Source organism: Ranitomeya variabilis, chromosome 3, assembly GCF_051348905.1.
Source record: "Ranitomeya variabilis isolate aRanVar5 chromosome 3, aRanVar5.hap1, whole genome shotgun sequence".
Classification (NCBI taxonomy): Eukaryota; Metazoa; Chordata; class Amphibia; order Anura; family Dendrobatidae; genus Ranitomeya; species Ranitomeya variabilis.
Genome location: NC_135234.1, coordinates 636,793,871 through 636,810,966, shown reverse-complemented (window position 1 = coordinate 636,810,966; position 17,096 = coordinate 636,793,871). Strand labels below are relative to the sequence as shown.

The 17,096-nt window shown below is 44.2% G+C and overlaps 1 protein-coding gene across 4 annotated transcripts in view; it reads right to left on the bottom strand.

Annotated features, from left to right (window-relative positions):
• Nucleotides 1–602: 602 nt before the first annotated feature.
• CTPS1 (CTP synthase 1) overlaps nucleotides 603–17,096 on the bottom strand; it is a 233,945-nt gene continuing 217,451 nt past the window's right edge. For all 4 annotated transcript variants that reach the window (XM_077297579.1, XM_077297577.1, XM_077297580.1 and 1 more), the window contains 2 exons: nucleotides 11,560–11,650; nucleotides 603–1,121 (listed from right to left, as the gene is read on the bottom strand). In XM_077297579.1, the coding sequence (XP_077153694.1) occupies nucleotides 11,566–11,650 (85 nt within the window). In that variant the 3' untranslated portion in view covers nucleotides 603–1,121; nucleotides 11,560–11,565. The remainder of the gene's footprint in view (nucleotides 1,122–11,559; nucleotides 11,651–17,096) is intronic.

Genomic DNA, 17,096 nt, shown 5'->3' with positions numbered 1-17,096 from the left:
GCTCATTAGACACTTCAATACAAAAAACAAAACAAAACACAAAACAAGTGTTTCGATAAACAATTGAGGCTATGTAAATGTTATGTTCTGTAACAAAAAGTATGAATCTCAAAAAGCCTTAAAGGACAGTGAAAATGTAAAGCTTTCCATTTATTTTTAATATAGATTCTGCTATGTTAAAAAAGCTCAATATTTTGGTTAAAAACAAAAACCTGATTTAATCAGTTCATTTTCTGGTGATAAGTTCACTTAAAGGGAACCTGACATAAGATACATGCTGCCAGATACACAGCCAGGTATGTTTGACTTTAAAATGATGCAGAGTTTCAAAGAAAAGCATACTTTAAAGCAGCAGGGGACCGAGGCACACAGAAGACTAGTCCCGACAGCTTCTCCCTGCCTGAGCTCATACAGTCAGTCTGATACATGCTGCTGTGGATTGGGCAGCAAATATCAGCTGTCAGGCTGTTGCGCCATGAAAGCCAAGTGTGATCAGTTTTCAAATTATCCACCAACCCTAATGTCTCAATGGAAAGATGAAAAAGCAAAATGTAAGCAAAGCCTTATTCTCAGCAATAATAAGTAAATGATGAATCAGCATAACCCATTAGAAAACAGCTTTATTAGTTAGGTTACAGTGTAACCAAAATGGTATATAGAAGACAGTTCTGCTGGGCTTTCTAAGTATTTACACAATCTCATGAGAACCTTGCATTATTCTCAAGTATAGGATTTCTTAAGCTGACATTTGTAGAAGTTCGTAGAGCTGGAACATTGGTCACATTGACTCATTAACACAGTCTATTCAGCAGGTTTGGAATCCACATTGGTCTTTCGTATGCAAAAAAAGGTGTAGAAAATGCCTCTGAATAAGTGGCAAGTATTGTCATGTGCAGCAAGAATGTGCGTAGGAGCTCCTAAAAAGAGCACTAGGCATAATACTCGTAACTCCAGAGGTTGGCATACTTGGAGGCTGAGAACACACAATGATCAACTGACAAAGAAAAAAAAAAAAAAACACAAAAAAACAACAAATTAAAAACTAAATGATTCCATAGGTTGTTCATTTAGGAAATGAAACAAAAAATAATTCATTAAACCAGATGGCTGTGAGTAGTCACCTGCAGACAAGAAAAGATAAAAGTTAGCTTTACCAATGAAAACACAGAAAAACATTTTTTTGTATAAATACATCGGGTGGTTATGCACTAGAGACGACCCAGGTGGAATGGTGCAGCACAATATTATTTTAGGCTTGGCCCACAAACATGGTCTACAGGCGGCATTACCACAACCACATCGTTACTTTAGTGTTTCCCAACTATTTGGCTATGTTAACCCTTTCACACCAGCGCCTGCTTTTGCCTTCGTGACCGGGCCAATTTTTACAATTCTGACCAGTGTCACTTTATGTGGTTAGAATTCTGGAATGCTTCAACAGATCCCACTGATTCGGAGACTGTTTTTTCGTGATATATTGTACTTCATGACAGTGGTAACATGTTTTCAATATGACTTGCCTTTGTTTCTGAAAATATCGGAAATTTGGAGAAACAGAGAATTTCATAATTTTCAAACTTAATCTTTATGCCCTTAAACCAGAGAGTTGTGTCACACAAAATAGTTAATAAATAACATTAAAGACATACATACTAAAGACATACTGATAGGGAATTTAGATTGTGAGCCCCATCGGGGACAGCGATGATAATGTGTGCAAACTGTAAAGCGCTGCGTAATAGGTTAGCGCTATATAAAAATAAAGATTATTATTTTATTATTTACTTTACATCAGCACAATTTTTGAAACAATGTTTTTTGTTATGAAGTTAGAAGGGTTAAAAGTTGATCAGCATTTTCTCATTTTTCCATAAAATGTAAAAAAACCCCATTTTTATGGACCACCTCACATTTGAAGTGACGTTGAGGGGCCCAAATGACAGAAAATACCCAAAAGTGACACCATTCTAACAACTGCACCCCTCAAGGTGCTCAAAACCACATTCAAGAAGTCTATTAACCATTCAGGTGCTTCACAAGAATTAATGGAATATGGAAGGAAAAAAAACTAAATTTAACTTTTTCCCACAAAAATGTTACTTGAGTGCTAAATTTTTCATTTTCACGAGGGTAACAGGAGAAATCTCAAAACAAATGTTATGGTGCATTTTCTTCTGAGTACGCCAATACCACACATGTGGAGGAAAACTACTATTTGGGCACACGGCAGGGCATCCACACATCATAGCCTCCTGATGATCCGTTAAGGTGAAACGCGTTGAGGCGTGCCTGAACATAAAAAAATTGTGAGTATTCTTCCTCACTTGCTGTTATGATTTATCTACGGTATATTTGTGACATTAGCAGACAATTAGGTCTGGGTGTGATTTGAAATGGTATATCCACCTTACATTTAAGATATGGCTATCAATTTAAAGCCTATCATTGTATACGTTTCCTGTCTATATAGCTGCCCATAGGGTATCCAAGGGTCAGTCGTCAAGGAGTGGGGGCGCCATATCCGCTGCACAGTAGGGTGCCAACCCCCGCAGTTAGGCAGGATTTGTGAGAAGCAGGGAACAGCATAGTGAGGTTGTTTATGTACACAAGCAGTTTTGCACTTTTTTTTGTCTGTCTCTGACCTGGTCAGTGTCTAGATTTTGGCAATTATCAGCCAATATCAGCTCTGATAACCCTAATCTCCTAATTTTTATCGTTGTGTATCTGGTAGCCCAATTGAGACACCAGTCCAGGGCACTTGTAGGAGATTTAGGGGCAGCCGACGTTGAGCTGGGGTGCCAGTCTCGCTTGTGTTATAGGGTGCCAACCTCCGCTGACAGGCAGTGTGTAATAGGTATTGAGATAGGGGTATACATAGAGAGCACGGTTGTGTCTGTCTTGTTGACTGTGGTTGCCTTTCATTGTTTTAAAGGTATTGATTAAAGTAGTGTTTTATCTTGAATATCAATAAGGATTAAAGGTCATTTGGTTTGACTTTTTTGATTTTTTCGGACCTTTAGTTTAGGAATAAATTTTCCTTGGCTTGGAAGAGAAGGAGCGCCATTTGACTTTTGGAATACAAAAATGGCTTGAATATAGATGACGCCATGTCGCGTTTGGAGAGATCCTGAGGTGCCTAAACAATGGAAACCCCCACAAATGACCCCATTTTGGAAACTAGACCCCTCAAGGCAGGGCCGGCGTCAGCACCCGGCGTACCCGGGCAAGTGCCGGGGCTCTGGCGAGACAGGGGGGCCCATTCAAACTGGCGTTAGGGGCAGGCAGCTGCCAGTGCCTAGGGCCCCCGCTCCCCCCAGGGGCCCTCAGCTAGCGGCACATCACGCAGCTGCTATGGGGCCCCTGTGAGGTAGGGGGGCCCGCCTGTCGCAAGCGCCAACTCCCCCGCCGCCGCTTTGAACTTTACCGGCGTCTGCCGGTAAAGTTCAAAGCAAATGATGGAGGAGAGAGCATCACCTGACGCTCCCTCTCCCATCATTCCCCACTCTGCCTCTGACACTGCCGCTGCGGGTGCGCGATGATGTCATCACGCACTCGCTGTGTGTCAGGCAGTGCAGCGGCAGCCGCCGAGACCGGAGCAGGGAGGGAGCAGCGCGGCGCGGGAACATTGAGAGGTGAGGAGTTTTTTTTTTTTTGGTAACTATAACCGAGTACTGGACTACGGGGTCATTCTTGGGCGGAGGGGAGCTGTGCTGTATACTACATGTCTGTGCTGTATACTACATGTCTGTGCTGTATACATGTCTGTTCTATATACTACATAGCTGTGCTATATACTACGTGGGCCGTGTTATATACTACATGGGCTGTTATATGCTACGTGGGCTGTGCTATATACTACATGGCTGTTCTATATACTACGTGGGCCGTGTATACTACGTGGGCTGTGTTATATGATATGTGGCTGTGCTATATACTATATGGGCTGTTATATGCTACGTGGGCTGTGCTATATACTACGTGGCTGTGTAATATGCTACGTGGGCTGTTATATACTACATGGCTGTGTTATATGCTACGTGGCTGTGCTATATACTACGTGGGCTGTGTTATATACTACATGGCTGTGTTATATGCGATCATGAATCGTGGTATGTGTTAAAGGGGGGGCCCACTGAGACTCTTTCGCCCGGGGCCCTCAAGAACCTGGAGCCGGCCCTGCCTCAAGGACTTTTTCTAAATGTGTGGTGAGCACTTTCAACCCTCAGGGGCTTCAGAGAATTTTATAATGTTGAGACTGGAAAATTAAAAATCTTTTTCCCAATAAAAGTGTTACAGATCCTTTTTTTAAAAAAATTTCACAATGGTAACAAGAGAAAAGGGATGCCAAAATTGTTGTGCAATTTTTCCAAAGTACACAGGTACCCCATATTTGTTGAAAAACGACTGCTTGGGCGCATGGTAGGGCTACACCTGGCAAGGAATTGATCTAGGGTAGTATTGAGTATGTTTACCCCTCAGGCGAGTCACAAGCTTGTGTAAAATTGGGCTGAGTAAATGAAATACTATTTTTTCCACTAAAATGTTGCTTTGACCCCAAGTTTGCAATTTTCAAAAGGGGTAGTAGGAGAAAATAGAATTAGACAAACCGGTAATTCGGTTTCTAGGGACCTTCCACGACGGCATACGGAGGTTGCCTCTTTGACCTGATGGGGGACAGGAAACACAGAGGTTAAAAGGCCCTCCCACCTCGCACTTGCCAGTGACTTATAACTGAAACCATAGCACCGGTTTACCTTCTGAATCCCAGATTTTATCCAGGAGTATAGGGAGGGAATTAGCGCCGTCGTGTAAGGTTCCTAGAAACCGAATTACCAGTAAGTCTAATTCTATTTTCTCTAGTCCCCTTCCACGACGGCATACGGGGGAATACCAACTAATTTGGCTCTAGGGAGGGACAACGGCCTGGAGTACTTTACGGCCAAAGATTAGATCCCTACTGGACAACACGTCCAGTCTATAATGTTTGGAGAAAGTATGTAGTGAGGACAACGTTGCTGCCCTGCAGATCTGCTCTGCAGATGCACCTACTTTTTTCTGCCCAGGAAACTGATGTGGACCTGGTTGAGTGGGCCTTGATCCCCGCTGGGGGTGACCTATTTTGAGCGAGATATGTTTCCTCTATAGCTCTTTTTATCCAATTAGAGATGGTGCTCTTAGCCACCTTTTTCCCTTTATTTTGACCTGACAGATGGATAAATAGATTCTGATCAATTTTGCAAGAACGGGATTGCTCTAAGTAATGTAGGACAACGTGCCGCACATCGAGTGTGTGGAATTTTTCCCCCTTCGAGTTTACAGGGTTTTGGCAAAAAGATGGTAGGATGATCTCTTGGAACGGTGGAATTCAGAGACTACCTTTGGAAGGAAGGAATGATTGAGACGAAGGACTATTAAGTCGTCTCTAATTAATAGATAAGGCTCTTACTGATAGGCCCTGTAATTCTCCTACTCTCCTAGCTGTGGTTATGGCCACCAAGAAAACCGTCTTGTATGTGAGGTTTTGAGGAGAAAAGGAAGACAAGGGTACAAAGGGTGGACCTGTGAGTCCCTGGAGCACCAAGTTAAGATCCCATGGGGGAACTACCACCTGCCTCTTAGGGTTCATCCTGACAGCCGATGTCATGAATCTCTTGATCCAGCGATGACCTGCTAGATCCTGGTAAAAAAAAAAAGAGCTGAGAGCAGAGACTTGGACCTTCAAGGTGCTACGTCTAAGGCCGATCTCTAATCCTTTTTGTAAAAAATCCGGAATTCGCGACATATTCAGGTTAAGAGGATCTGGTGGGTCAGGTAAGCAGAAGGATGAAAACTTCTTCCAGAATTTATTGTAGATGGCATTGGTTACTGGCTTTCTAGATCTCTGCAGGGTAGCAATTACTGGGTCCGACAACCCCTTGGCTTTCAATACCTGGGCCTCAGTAAACACTACGCGAGATTCCATCTCTGAGGATCTGAGTGAAGAATAGGCCCCTGAGAGAGGAGATAGTTTTCTACTGGTTAAAGAATTGGGCCGTCCACCTGTAGTTCTATGATCAAGTTGAGCCTTCTTCTTTTGGTCCATAACGGTGCACCAATATAGTTGGGGTCCGGTCTTCTCGAATTTTCCGCAGAACTTTCGCCAGAAACGGAATCGATGGGAATGCATAGGCAAGGTGAAAGTTCCAACTCTGGGCTAAGGCCATCTACTCCCCTGGAATTGTCTCTGGGGTTTAAAGAGAAGGTTTCGACTTAATCATTTTGATGAGAAGCAAAAAGATCGATTTCCGGTAGGCCCGACCTGTCTACCGGTATTTTGAAGCTCCGCTTGTTCAGGCTCCATTCCCCCGGGTGGATATCCTGTCGACTTAGATAGTCCGCCTGGATGTTGGAAGAGCCTTAAGTGGACAGCTGTCAGTGACAGTAGGCGTTTTTCGACCCAATAGAATATTCGGGCGGAAATCCTTTTTAGGCTGTTGAACCTTGTACGGCCTTGGTGCTTGATATGAGCATCTGTGGTCATGTTGTCCGAATATATTCAAATGTGCTGATCAGCAATCTGGCAACCTGCTGCCAGAAGGGCTTCTTCCACAGCCTTCAATTCTCTGAAATTTGACGACTTTCCGCTTGTTGTCTGGTCCCAGAGTTCCTGGAACGGAATATGGTTTATCATGGCTCCCCAGCCCCTCCTGCTGGCATCTGATATGATTGTAGTCAGTGGGACCCGAGTCCAGCTTACGCCTCTGTGGAGGTATTAGGAATTCATCCACCTTGCCAAGGAGGCTCACACTCGACCCAGCGCGTGTATCCTTTTGCTTAGAGTACAGTGATGACTGTTCCAGTTTTCTAAAATGTGAGTTTGAAGGACTCTGGAGTGGGCTTGTGCCCAGGCCACCGATTGTATACATGCTGTCATGGAGCCCAAGACCGACATTCCTTCCCGGAGTGTAGGGGATCTCATGTCCCTGGATCTTTTGACCTTTGCTATTAGGGTTAGACGGTGGTCGTCCGGAAGAAAGGACATCTGTTTTACAAAATTCAGAAGTACTCCCAGAAATTCTGGTTTTGGAGGGTTGCAGCTGAGACTTTCAAGTTTGGAAACCATCCCAGAGATCTCAATATCTCTAGAGTCTCTAACACATGGGATTTCAGGATTGTCTTGGTGGAAGCAACTATCAGTAGGTCGTCCAGGTAAGACACTATACAGAGACCTTAACTCCGGATAAAATGACACTGCTTCTGCCATTACTTTGGAGAAGACGCCAAATGGAAGGACGTTGAACTGATAGTGCTCCACCTGACGACTCCCCCCCGCACCGCAAACCTGAGATATTTTGTGTGTCTCGGATTGGGATATGGAAGTAGGCGTCCCTTAAGTCGATGGTCGACATTAGGAAGTGAGGCCTGACCAGAGGAATGGCTGATCTTATGGATTCCATCTTGAACTTGCGGTATTTTACATGTTGGTTCAGTCCCTTCAAATTTATAATATGGGCCTCGCCTGATGGTTTGGTTACCAGGAACAACCGAGAGTAATGGCCCAGACCCCATTCCGATTCTGGAACCGGGGATATTACGTTTGCTAGTAGGTCTCAGGGACCTTACAAGATCAGTGTTGTCTGATCTTTTAGAGCTGGAAGGGAAGTGATCTTCAGACACTGTGTAGGGGAGGAGATGAACTCTATCAATAGGCCCTCCTTGATGACATTGAGGACCCAGTTGGAACTGGTGATGTTTTCCCACTGATGTGCACATCTTGAGAGTCTCTTCTCCCCCCCACCGGGTCGGAGTCATTGCTTCTCCTGTTGGGACTGCTGCTGCTGTGAGACGAGGATATTTTTCTCCCTACCCTTTGCATAGCTCCATCTCCCGGTCTTGCCCTTTCCTCTCGACTGGGAGGTTTGAGACTGGAGAACGAAAAAAAAACACATTTGTTGTTTTGTTTTTTTTAAGGAGGTTTTTGTTCCGGGAGGGCTTTTTTCTTGTCGGTGGCCTTTTCTAGGATGTCATCTAGGGCTGGCCCGGAGACATACTCCCCTTTAAAGGGTATGGCACACAGCTTCGCTTTGAAGGTGATGTCACCACTCCATATCTTGAGCCAGAGAGCTCTCCTAGCGGAGTTGGATTGCGCAAGTGACCTGGCGGCAATTCTAATAGATTCCATGGAAGCGTCCGCTAGGAACCCAGTAGCCATAAGAAGCATAGGCAGTGAGTCTAGCAATTCAGCCCTGGAGGTACCCTGAGAAATATGGGTTTCTAATTCCTCTAGCCAGCGGGAGAGGGCTCTAGCTACACAGGTGGAGATGTTCGCCTTTAAAGCAGATGTAGAGGTCTCCCAAGATTTCTTTAGGAGACTTTTTCTGTCCATAGGATCCTTCAATTGCGAAGAATCTTCAAATGGGAGAGCGGTTCTTTTCGCAACCCTTGCCACTTGAACATCAACTTTGGGAATGTCCCATTTGACAGAATCACCTTCCAGGGGAAATCTAGGTTTCATTTCCGAGGGGGTGCCAAGGAGTTTTTCCAGTAGTTCCCATTCCTGGGCAACCATGCCAAGTATGTTAGCATGCACTGGGAATCCCAAACGTTTTGCCGTTTTTAGCCCGCCAAACATTTGATCCTGAATGGACTGAGGCTCTGATTCCTCTTCTAGCCCCATGGTGCTACGTACTGCAGACACCAGCTCCTCGATATAGTCAGAGGAGAAGAGGTACTTTCTGGTTTCAGAGGCCTCCAGAGGACGATGTGTAGGATAGGTCGGACTCCGATTCAGAGTCCTCGACCTGTATTTTCCTTTTCTTTCCGGGAGAAGGGGGTGGTGGGGTGGAGGAGTAAAAGCCGCCAGGGAAGACTGCACTTCATGCTTGACCAGCGAGCGAATTTCCTCCAAAAGGGATGGTTGCTGTGCTCTGACTACTTTGTCAGTGCATGACTGGCATAGCTTTTTATCCCATATAGATGGTAACTTTATATTACAAATTGGGCACTTTCTTCTATTAGCGGCTTTGGGAGTAGACTTGTCTCCCTAAAACAAGAGGGAGAGGTGTCAGAAAAAGAGGGGCTCCCCTAATTTACTACCTCCCGGACCCCTTCCCTGCATACACTCACTGTAGCAGGGGCAGCGCTAGGCTCTGCAGACGCAGGGCATGAAGTGCCATCCATACTGAGGAATTTGGTGTCAGAAGTGGGATACGAACCCACAAGCCTTACCTCCGTGGCGACTTCGGCAGGATTTTTATGGTCATCAGATGCCAGCACCTGCCCTCAGCTTAGTTGCATTCCCCCTCCTGGGTCCATGTGTTGGCGTTCAAAGTTCGCGGGCAGCACACTCCGACTAGCCCGACCGATACCTGGAAGCCGATGCGTTCCAGAAATTACACGTGCACTCCACGTCACTTCTGGAACGCCTAGCGTATGGAGGGGGAGAAGACCGGGGAGCACCGGGAGGCCCCCGGTCGGGGATGCCTGGCCTGCTTTGCCCTCTTGGGAGCACAGGGGAGGTCACCGCACAGGGGACGACGGAAGCAGCTCGGAGGAGGCGAGAAGCGACCATCCACTGCCTGGCTATACAAGCAAAGCCTGTCACAAAAGGTACTGCAGCCACCGGCCACCACAGTATACGGAACCTCTCCCTGCTCCACGGGGAACAGGAAAGACACTGGCAAGTGGGAGGGCCTTTTAACCTCTGTGTTTCCTGTCCCCCATCAGGGCAAAGAGGCAACCTCCATATGCAGTCGTGGAAGGTGACTAGAGAAAACACAATTTGTTATGCAATTTCTCCTGAGTGCATCAATACCCCACATAAGTGGTCAAAAACTACTTTGAGGCACAGTGCAAAGCTCAAAAGGGAAGGAGCGCAATATTACAGTGCAGATTTTGCTGCACTGGTGTCAGGGGGCCATGTCCCATTGGCAGAGCCCCTGAGGTGCCAGAACAGCAGGACCCCCCCCCCATAAGTGACCCCATTTTACAGACTACACCTCTCAATGAGTTCATCTAGTGGTGCAGTGATCATATTGAAACCACAAAGTGTGTCATAGAATTTTATACCATTGGGCAGTGAAGAAAAAATAACATTTTTACCACAAAAAAAATTGTTTTAGCCCCAGATTTAAAAAATGGTGCCAAAATCTGTCACAATTTCTGCTGAACTTGGCAATACCTCCATATGTGACCTACAGTACTGCTTAGCCACACAGCGAGACTCTTTAGAGACGGAGCTATTTGACTCTTGGAGAACAAATTATAGAAAAGTTTCCCGACTCCATATACAGAGCCCCTAAATGCCAGAAAAACAGAATCCACCCTCAAATGACCCCACCTTGGAAATTACACCCCTTTGGGATTTTATCCACAGGTGTAGTGACTATTTTGACTCCATGGGTGTTTTCCATAAACAAGCCGCAGTGAATATTGCCGAAACATGTGATCACTAAATGTGGATTAAGCACACTGGGGCTCAGAAGGAAGGGGGCATTTAAATTTGGGAGCGTAGAATTTGCTGAATTTCTTTTAGGAGCCATAGTGCTTTTCCAGAGCCTGTGCATTACCAGGAACTTAGAAGCCTCCTATATTGCCATTAACAGATGACAGACGTGAGTGAGGGCTTGCTTTTTTGTGGACTGAGTTGAAGCTTATTTTGGGCACATTTTACATAACATTTGGTATCACTTATCCGGCGCTCTACGCTGAACCCTTACTTTGGGGTTTTCATCTTAGGGAATTATTTAAAGAAATGTATTTATTGGAAAAAAAATAAAATAAGTAGTAAATATATATATATATATATATATATATATATATATATATATATATATATATATATATATATATATATATATATATAATTTTTTTCTTTTTTTTTTAACATGTGAATATATATTTTTTTTTTACACTGTCCCAGGGGGAGACATCATACTATAGTGTGACTTTGCACAGCACTGTTTTAGATTAGCGATCTGACAGGCAGTGCTCCTGGCTTACCAGCGCCTGCTGTGAGCAGGTGCTTGTAAGCCACCTCCAGCAGGACCCGGAAGCAGCCCCACGGCCATTTTGGATCCGGGGCCTGCATGGAGAAGGAGGTAGGAGACCCTCGGAGCAACACGATCACATCGCGTTGCTCTGAGGGTCTCAGGGAAGCAAGCAGGGAGCCCCCTCCCAGCGCGATGCTTCCCTGTGCCGCCGGAACACTGTGATCAAGTTTGATCGCAGTGTTCCGGGGGTTACTGTGCCAGGAGCGGTCCGTGACACATAGTGCCAGATGTCAGCTGCGATAGTCAGCCGACACTCGGCCGCGCTCCCCCCGTGAGCGCAGCTGATCGCGCTGGATGTACTATCACGTCCCTGTGAATTAAGTCCCAATTCACCTCGAAGGGATAGTACGTCCAATGAGATTAAGGGGTTAAACCCACAATGCAGATGTGAACATGGTCTTTAGAACTGTAAAAAAAACTGATGTAAAAAGAAACAGATTGTAGAGGTGGTTTGCATAAGCCTTTCTTTCAGAGACAATTAATTTGCTCAAGCAGCAGTATGTAATAAGTGGTATAAAGCGGACATTACCTAGCATCAGTCATGATTAGTCATCGGTAATTTGAGCTCTGCAATTTCTGTGTCTGGAGAACTGCTCCCACTTCTGTCACTGTATGTGTCTCTAAAAAGCAAACAGTAACATCAAGTTGATTCCAACTGATAATCAATGTAAATGTTTGTATACGGTACAACAAAACGACAAACAAGGGGCAAAAGAGAAATCAAGAGAAACAAATAGAACTAAAGACAGTATCAGATCGGCACTGAACGAGCTGTCATAAAGCAATCCAGCTGCGAGGCTAATAGCTTCTTCACAAGTCAGACGGAGTCAGCTACTAGTGAAGTGGGGGCGGTGCTCTGCAGCTAAAGTCAATGATTCACATGAGAATGAAGATAAAGAAAGAATGCGGCACTCACCCGGTTTCTTCCACTGTAGTTCATTCTTTATTTAAGCGTGGCAATCCATGTTAAACACGGCACAATACAGGCAAAGGCATGAGAAGGGAGCAGTGGGGGAGTGTGCAGAGACAAGACGGACGACGGCCGTTTCACGCTCAGGCGCTTCTACGGGTCCATGTGAGTTGTGCTTATGATGTCAGTTCCTTTAGTAGGGTTAGACACCAGACATATAACATGTGCAATCAATTAAAACAATTAAAAACAACAACAAACTTTTATCTCTGCATTCTATGCGGATTACAGGAAGACTGCCATATCCAATTTGTCATTAAGCCCCCAGGGACCTTGTGCGTTAGTTCTTAAGATCCAACGAGCTTCGCGTTGTAGCAAAAGCTTGTTGTGATCACCGCCTTGCTGAGGGGATTTAACTATCTCTAGCCCAGCAAAGCTCAGTGAGCTTGGATCACCGCCATGCATTTCTTGTATATTGGTACGATACATCACACAGTGAGAGACTTTATAACCTGTAAAAGTAAATTTTTGGTATATGTAATTTACTGTCCTTGTAACCGATTTTACATCGGGAAGACAATTAGGCCCCTAATGGTACGATTCCGGGAGCACTTCAACTCCATTCTCACAGGGAAGGGAAGAGTGCGTTTAGTCAAGCATATACAAGAAATGCATGGCGGTGATCCAAGCTCACTGAGCTTTGCTGGGCTAGAGATAGTTAAATCCCCTCAGCAAGGCGGTGATCACAACAAGCTTTTGCTACAACGCGAAGCTCGTTGGATCTTAAGAACTAACGCACAAGGTCCCTGGGGGCTTAATGACAAATTGGATATGGCAGTCTTCCTGTAATCCGCATAGAATGCAGAGATAAAAGTTTGTTGTTGTTTTTAATTGTTTTAATTGATTGCACATGTTATATGTCTGGTGTCTAACCCTACTAAAGGAACTGACATCATAAGCACAACTCACATGGACCCGTAGAAGCGCCTGAGCGTGAAACGGCCGTCGTCCGTCTTGTCTCTGCACACTCCCCCACTGCTCCCTTCTCATGCCTTTGCCTGTATTGTGCCGTGTTTAACATGGATTGCCACGCTTAAATAAAGAATGAACTACAGTGGAAGAAACCGGGTGAGTGCCGCATTCTTTCTTTATCTTCATTCTCATGTGAAACAAATCGAACTATTGAATACAGAACTTGGAGGTAAAGTCTGACCAGCAGAGAGTTTGACATAACAGGTTCTCCAACTTCAAACTTTCATTAACCCCTTAAGCCCCAAGGGTGGTTTGCACGTTAATGTCCGGACCAATTTTTACAATTCTGACCACTGTCCCTTTATGAGGTTATAACTCTGCAACGCTTCAACAGATCCTGATGATTCTGACATTGCTTTCTCGTGACATATTGTACTTCATGACAGTGGTACAAATTCTTTGATATTACCTGCGTTTGTGAAAAAAATGGAAATTTGGCGAAAATTTTGAAAATTTCGCAATTTTCTAACTTTGAATTTTTATGCCCTTAAATCACAGACATACATGTCACACAAAATACTTAATAAGCAACATTTCCCACATGTCTAGTTTACATCAGCACAATTTTGAAACCAAAATTATTTTTTGTTAGGGAGTTATAAGGGTTAAAAGTTGACCAGCAATTTCTCATTTTTACAACACCATTTTTTTTTTTTTTTTAGGGACCACATCACATTTGGAGTCATTTTGAGGGGTCTATATGACAGAAAATAACCAAGTGTGACACCATTCTAAAAACTGCACCCCTAAAGGTGCTCAAAACCACATTCAAGAAGCTTATTAACCCTTCAGGTGTTTCACAGGAATTTTTGGAATGTTAAAAAAAAAATAAAAAAAATGAACATCTATCTTGTTTTCACAAAAAATTTACTTCAGCTCCAATTTGTTTATTTTACCAAGGATAACAGGAGAAAATGGACCCCAAAAGTTGTTGTACAATTTGTCCTGAGTACGCAGATACCCCATATGTGGGGGTAAACCACTGTTTGGGAGCATGGCAGAGCTCGGAAGGGAAGGAGCACCATTTGACTATTCAATGCAAAATTGACTGGAATTGAGATGGGACACCATGTCGCCTTTGGAAAGCCCCTGATGTGCCTAAACCCCCACAAGTGACACCATTTTGGAAAGTAGACCCACTAAGGAACTTATCTAGATGTGTTGTGAGAGCTTTGAACCCCCAAGTGTTTCACTACAGTTTATAACGCAGAGCCGTGAAAATAAAAAATCATTTTTTTTCCACAAAAATTTTTTAGCCCTCAGTTTTGTATTTTCCCAAGGGTAGCAGGAGAAATTGGACCCCAAAAGTTGTCCAATTTGTCCTGAGTCCGCTGATACCCCATAAGTGGGGGGAGGGACCACGGTTTGGGTGCATGGCAGAGCTCGGAAGGAAAGGAGCGCTGTTTGGAATGCAGACTTAGCTGGATTGGTCTGCAGGCGTCACGTTGCATTTGCAGAGCCCCTGATGTACCTAAACAGTAGAAACCCCCCGCAAGTGACCCCATATTGGAAACTAGACCCCCCAAGGTACTTCTCTAGATGTGTTGAGAACTTTGAACCCTCAAGTGTTTCACTACAGTTTATAACGCAGAGCCGTGAAAATAAAAAAACATCTTTTCCCACAAAAAGGGTTTTTTAGCCCCCCAAATTGTTATTTTCCCAAGGGTAACAAGAGAAATTGGACCCCAAAAGTTGTTGTCCAATTTGTCTTGAGTACGCCGATACCCCATATGTTGGGGTAAACCCGTTTGGGCGCACGGGAGAGCTCGGAAGGGAAAGAGCACTGTTTTACTTTTTCAACGCAGAATTGGCTGGAATTTAGATCGGACGCCATGTCACGTTTGGAGAGCCCTTGATGTGCGTAAACAGTGGAAACCCCCAATTCTAACTGAAACCCTATCCCAAACACACCCCTAACCCTAATCCCAACCCTAACCACACCCCTAAATCCAAACACACCCTTAACACTAATCCCAAACACAACCCTAACCACACCCTTACCGTAGCCCTAACCCCAACCCTAGCGCAAACCCTAACCCTAGCCCAAACCCCAAGCCTAACCCTAGCCCCAACCCCATCAAGCCCTAACCCCAACCCTAGCCCTAACCCTAATGGGAAAATGGAAATAATTTTTTTTTAATTTTATTATTTTTCCCCTAACTAAGGGGGTCATGAAGGGGGTTTGATTTACTATTTATAGCCTTTTTTTAGCGGAATTTTGATTGGCAGCTGTCACACACTAAAAGACGCTTTTTATTGCAAAAAATAGGTTTTTGCATCTCCACATTTTGAGAGCTATAATTTTTCCATATTTTGGTCCACAGAGTCATGTGAGGTCTTGTTTTTTGCGGGACGAGTTGATGTTTTATTGGTACCATTTTCGGGCACGTGACATTTTTTAAATGCTTTTCATTCCGATTTGTGAGGCAGAATGACCAAAAACCAGCTATTCATGAATTTCTTTTTGGGGGGGCGTTTATACCGTTCTACATTTGGTAAAATTAATAAAGCAGTTTTATTCTTCGGGTCAGTACGATTACATACAGCGATACCTCATTTTTTTATGTTTTGGCACTTTTATACGATAAAAACTATTTCATATAAAAAATTATTTTTGCATCGCTTTATTCTGAGGACTAACTTTTTTATTTTTTCGCTGATGATGCTGTATGGCGGCTCGTTTTTTGCAAGACAAGATGACGTTTTCAGCGATATAATGGTTATTTATATCCATATTTTTGATCGTGTGTTATTCCACTTTTTGTTCGGCGGTATGATAAAGTGTTTTTTGCCTCTTTTTTTTACGGTGTTCACTGAAGGGGTTAAATAGTGGGACAGTTTTATAGGGCGGGTCGTTACGGACGCGGCGATACTAAATGCGTACTTTTATTGTTTTTTTTGTTTTTTTTTAACTTGGATAAAGAAATGTATTTATGGGAACAATACTTTTTTTTCTTTATTTAGGAATTTTTTTTGGTAAGCCACCTCCCTGCAGGACCCGGAAGCAGCCCCGCGGCCATTTTGGATCCAGGGCCTGCAGGGAGAAGGAGGTAGGAGACCCTGGGAGCAACGCGATCACATAGCGTTGCTCCGAGGGTCTCAGGGAAGCACGCAGGGAGCCCCCTCCCTGCGCAATGCTTCCCTATGCCGCCGGAATGCTGCGATCATGTTTGATCGCAGTGTTCCGGGGGTTCATGTGCCAGGAGCGGTCCGTGACCGCTCTTGGCACATAGTGCCGGATGTCAGCTGCGATAGTCAGCTGCCATAGTCAGCTGACACCCGGCTGCGATTGGCTGCGCTCCCCCCGTGAGCGCGGCCGATCACATAGGACGTACTATCCCGTAACTGGGAATTAAGTCCCAGGTCACTTCGACGGGATAGTACGTCATATGGGATAAAGGGGTTAATTCCTACAACATTGCTCACATTTCCTACAACATTGCCTCCATTGACATAGAGTTATTTGGTATGTATCCATAATGTTCAGAAAAAAAAAAAGTTCATCCAGTCTGTTCAGCGCTCCCAGGTAACAGGCACCAGGCAGGGGTATTACAAATCTTCAGTAATTTATTTAAAATAAAAAACAATATATAGAACAACGCATTTCGGCTATATGCTTATTAAAAATAGCCTTCCTCAGGCATGATCATACCTGAGGAAGGCTATTTTTAATAAGCATATAGCCGAAAGGCGTTCTACATATTGTTTCTTATTTTAAATAAATTACTGAAGATTTGTAATACCCCTGCCTGTTACCTGGGAGCGCTGAACAGACTGGATGAACTTATTTTTCTGAACTTCACTCCACGGTCTCCTGGCAGAGAGATCGGTTGTATCCAGACTATAGCTGCATATCAGGGAGACAAGGCATCTTATTCAGACCACAAAGGTCGATACGCCATGATACAAGCCACACCAAAAGGTGAGCAATTTAGCCTTTGAAAATTGAGTTGAACGAAATAATCTGCACTTAGATCTGCGCCCTGTTTCTTGTCTTTTCCCCTCTCCTAGACCCTGTAGCCTTGGGGTCATATATTTCTGATGTATCCATAATGTGATTTCTAAACCTAAAAGTAGAGTCTATAATTAAAAAAAACAAACACTTAATGCTAAAGGTACCTTCA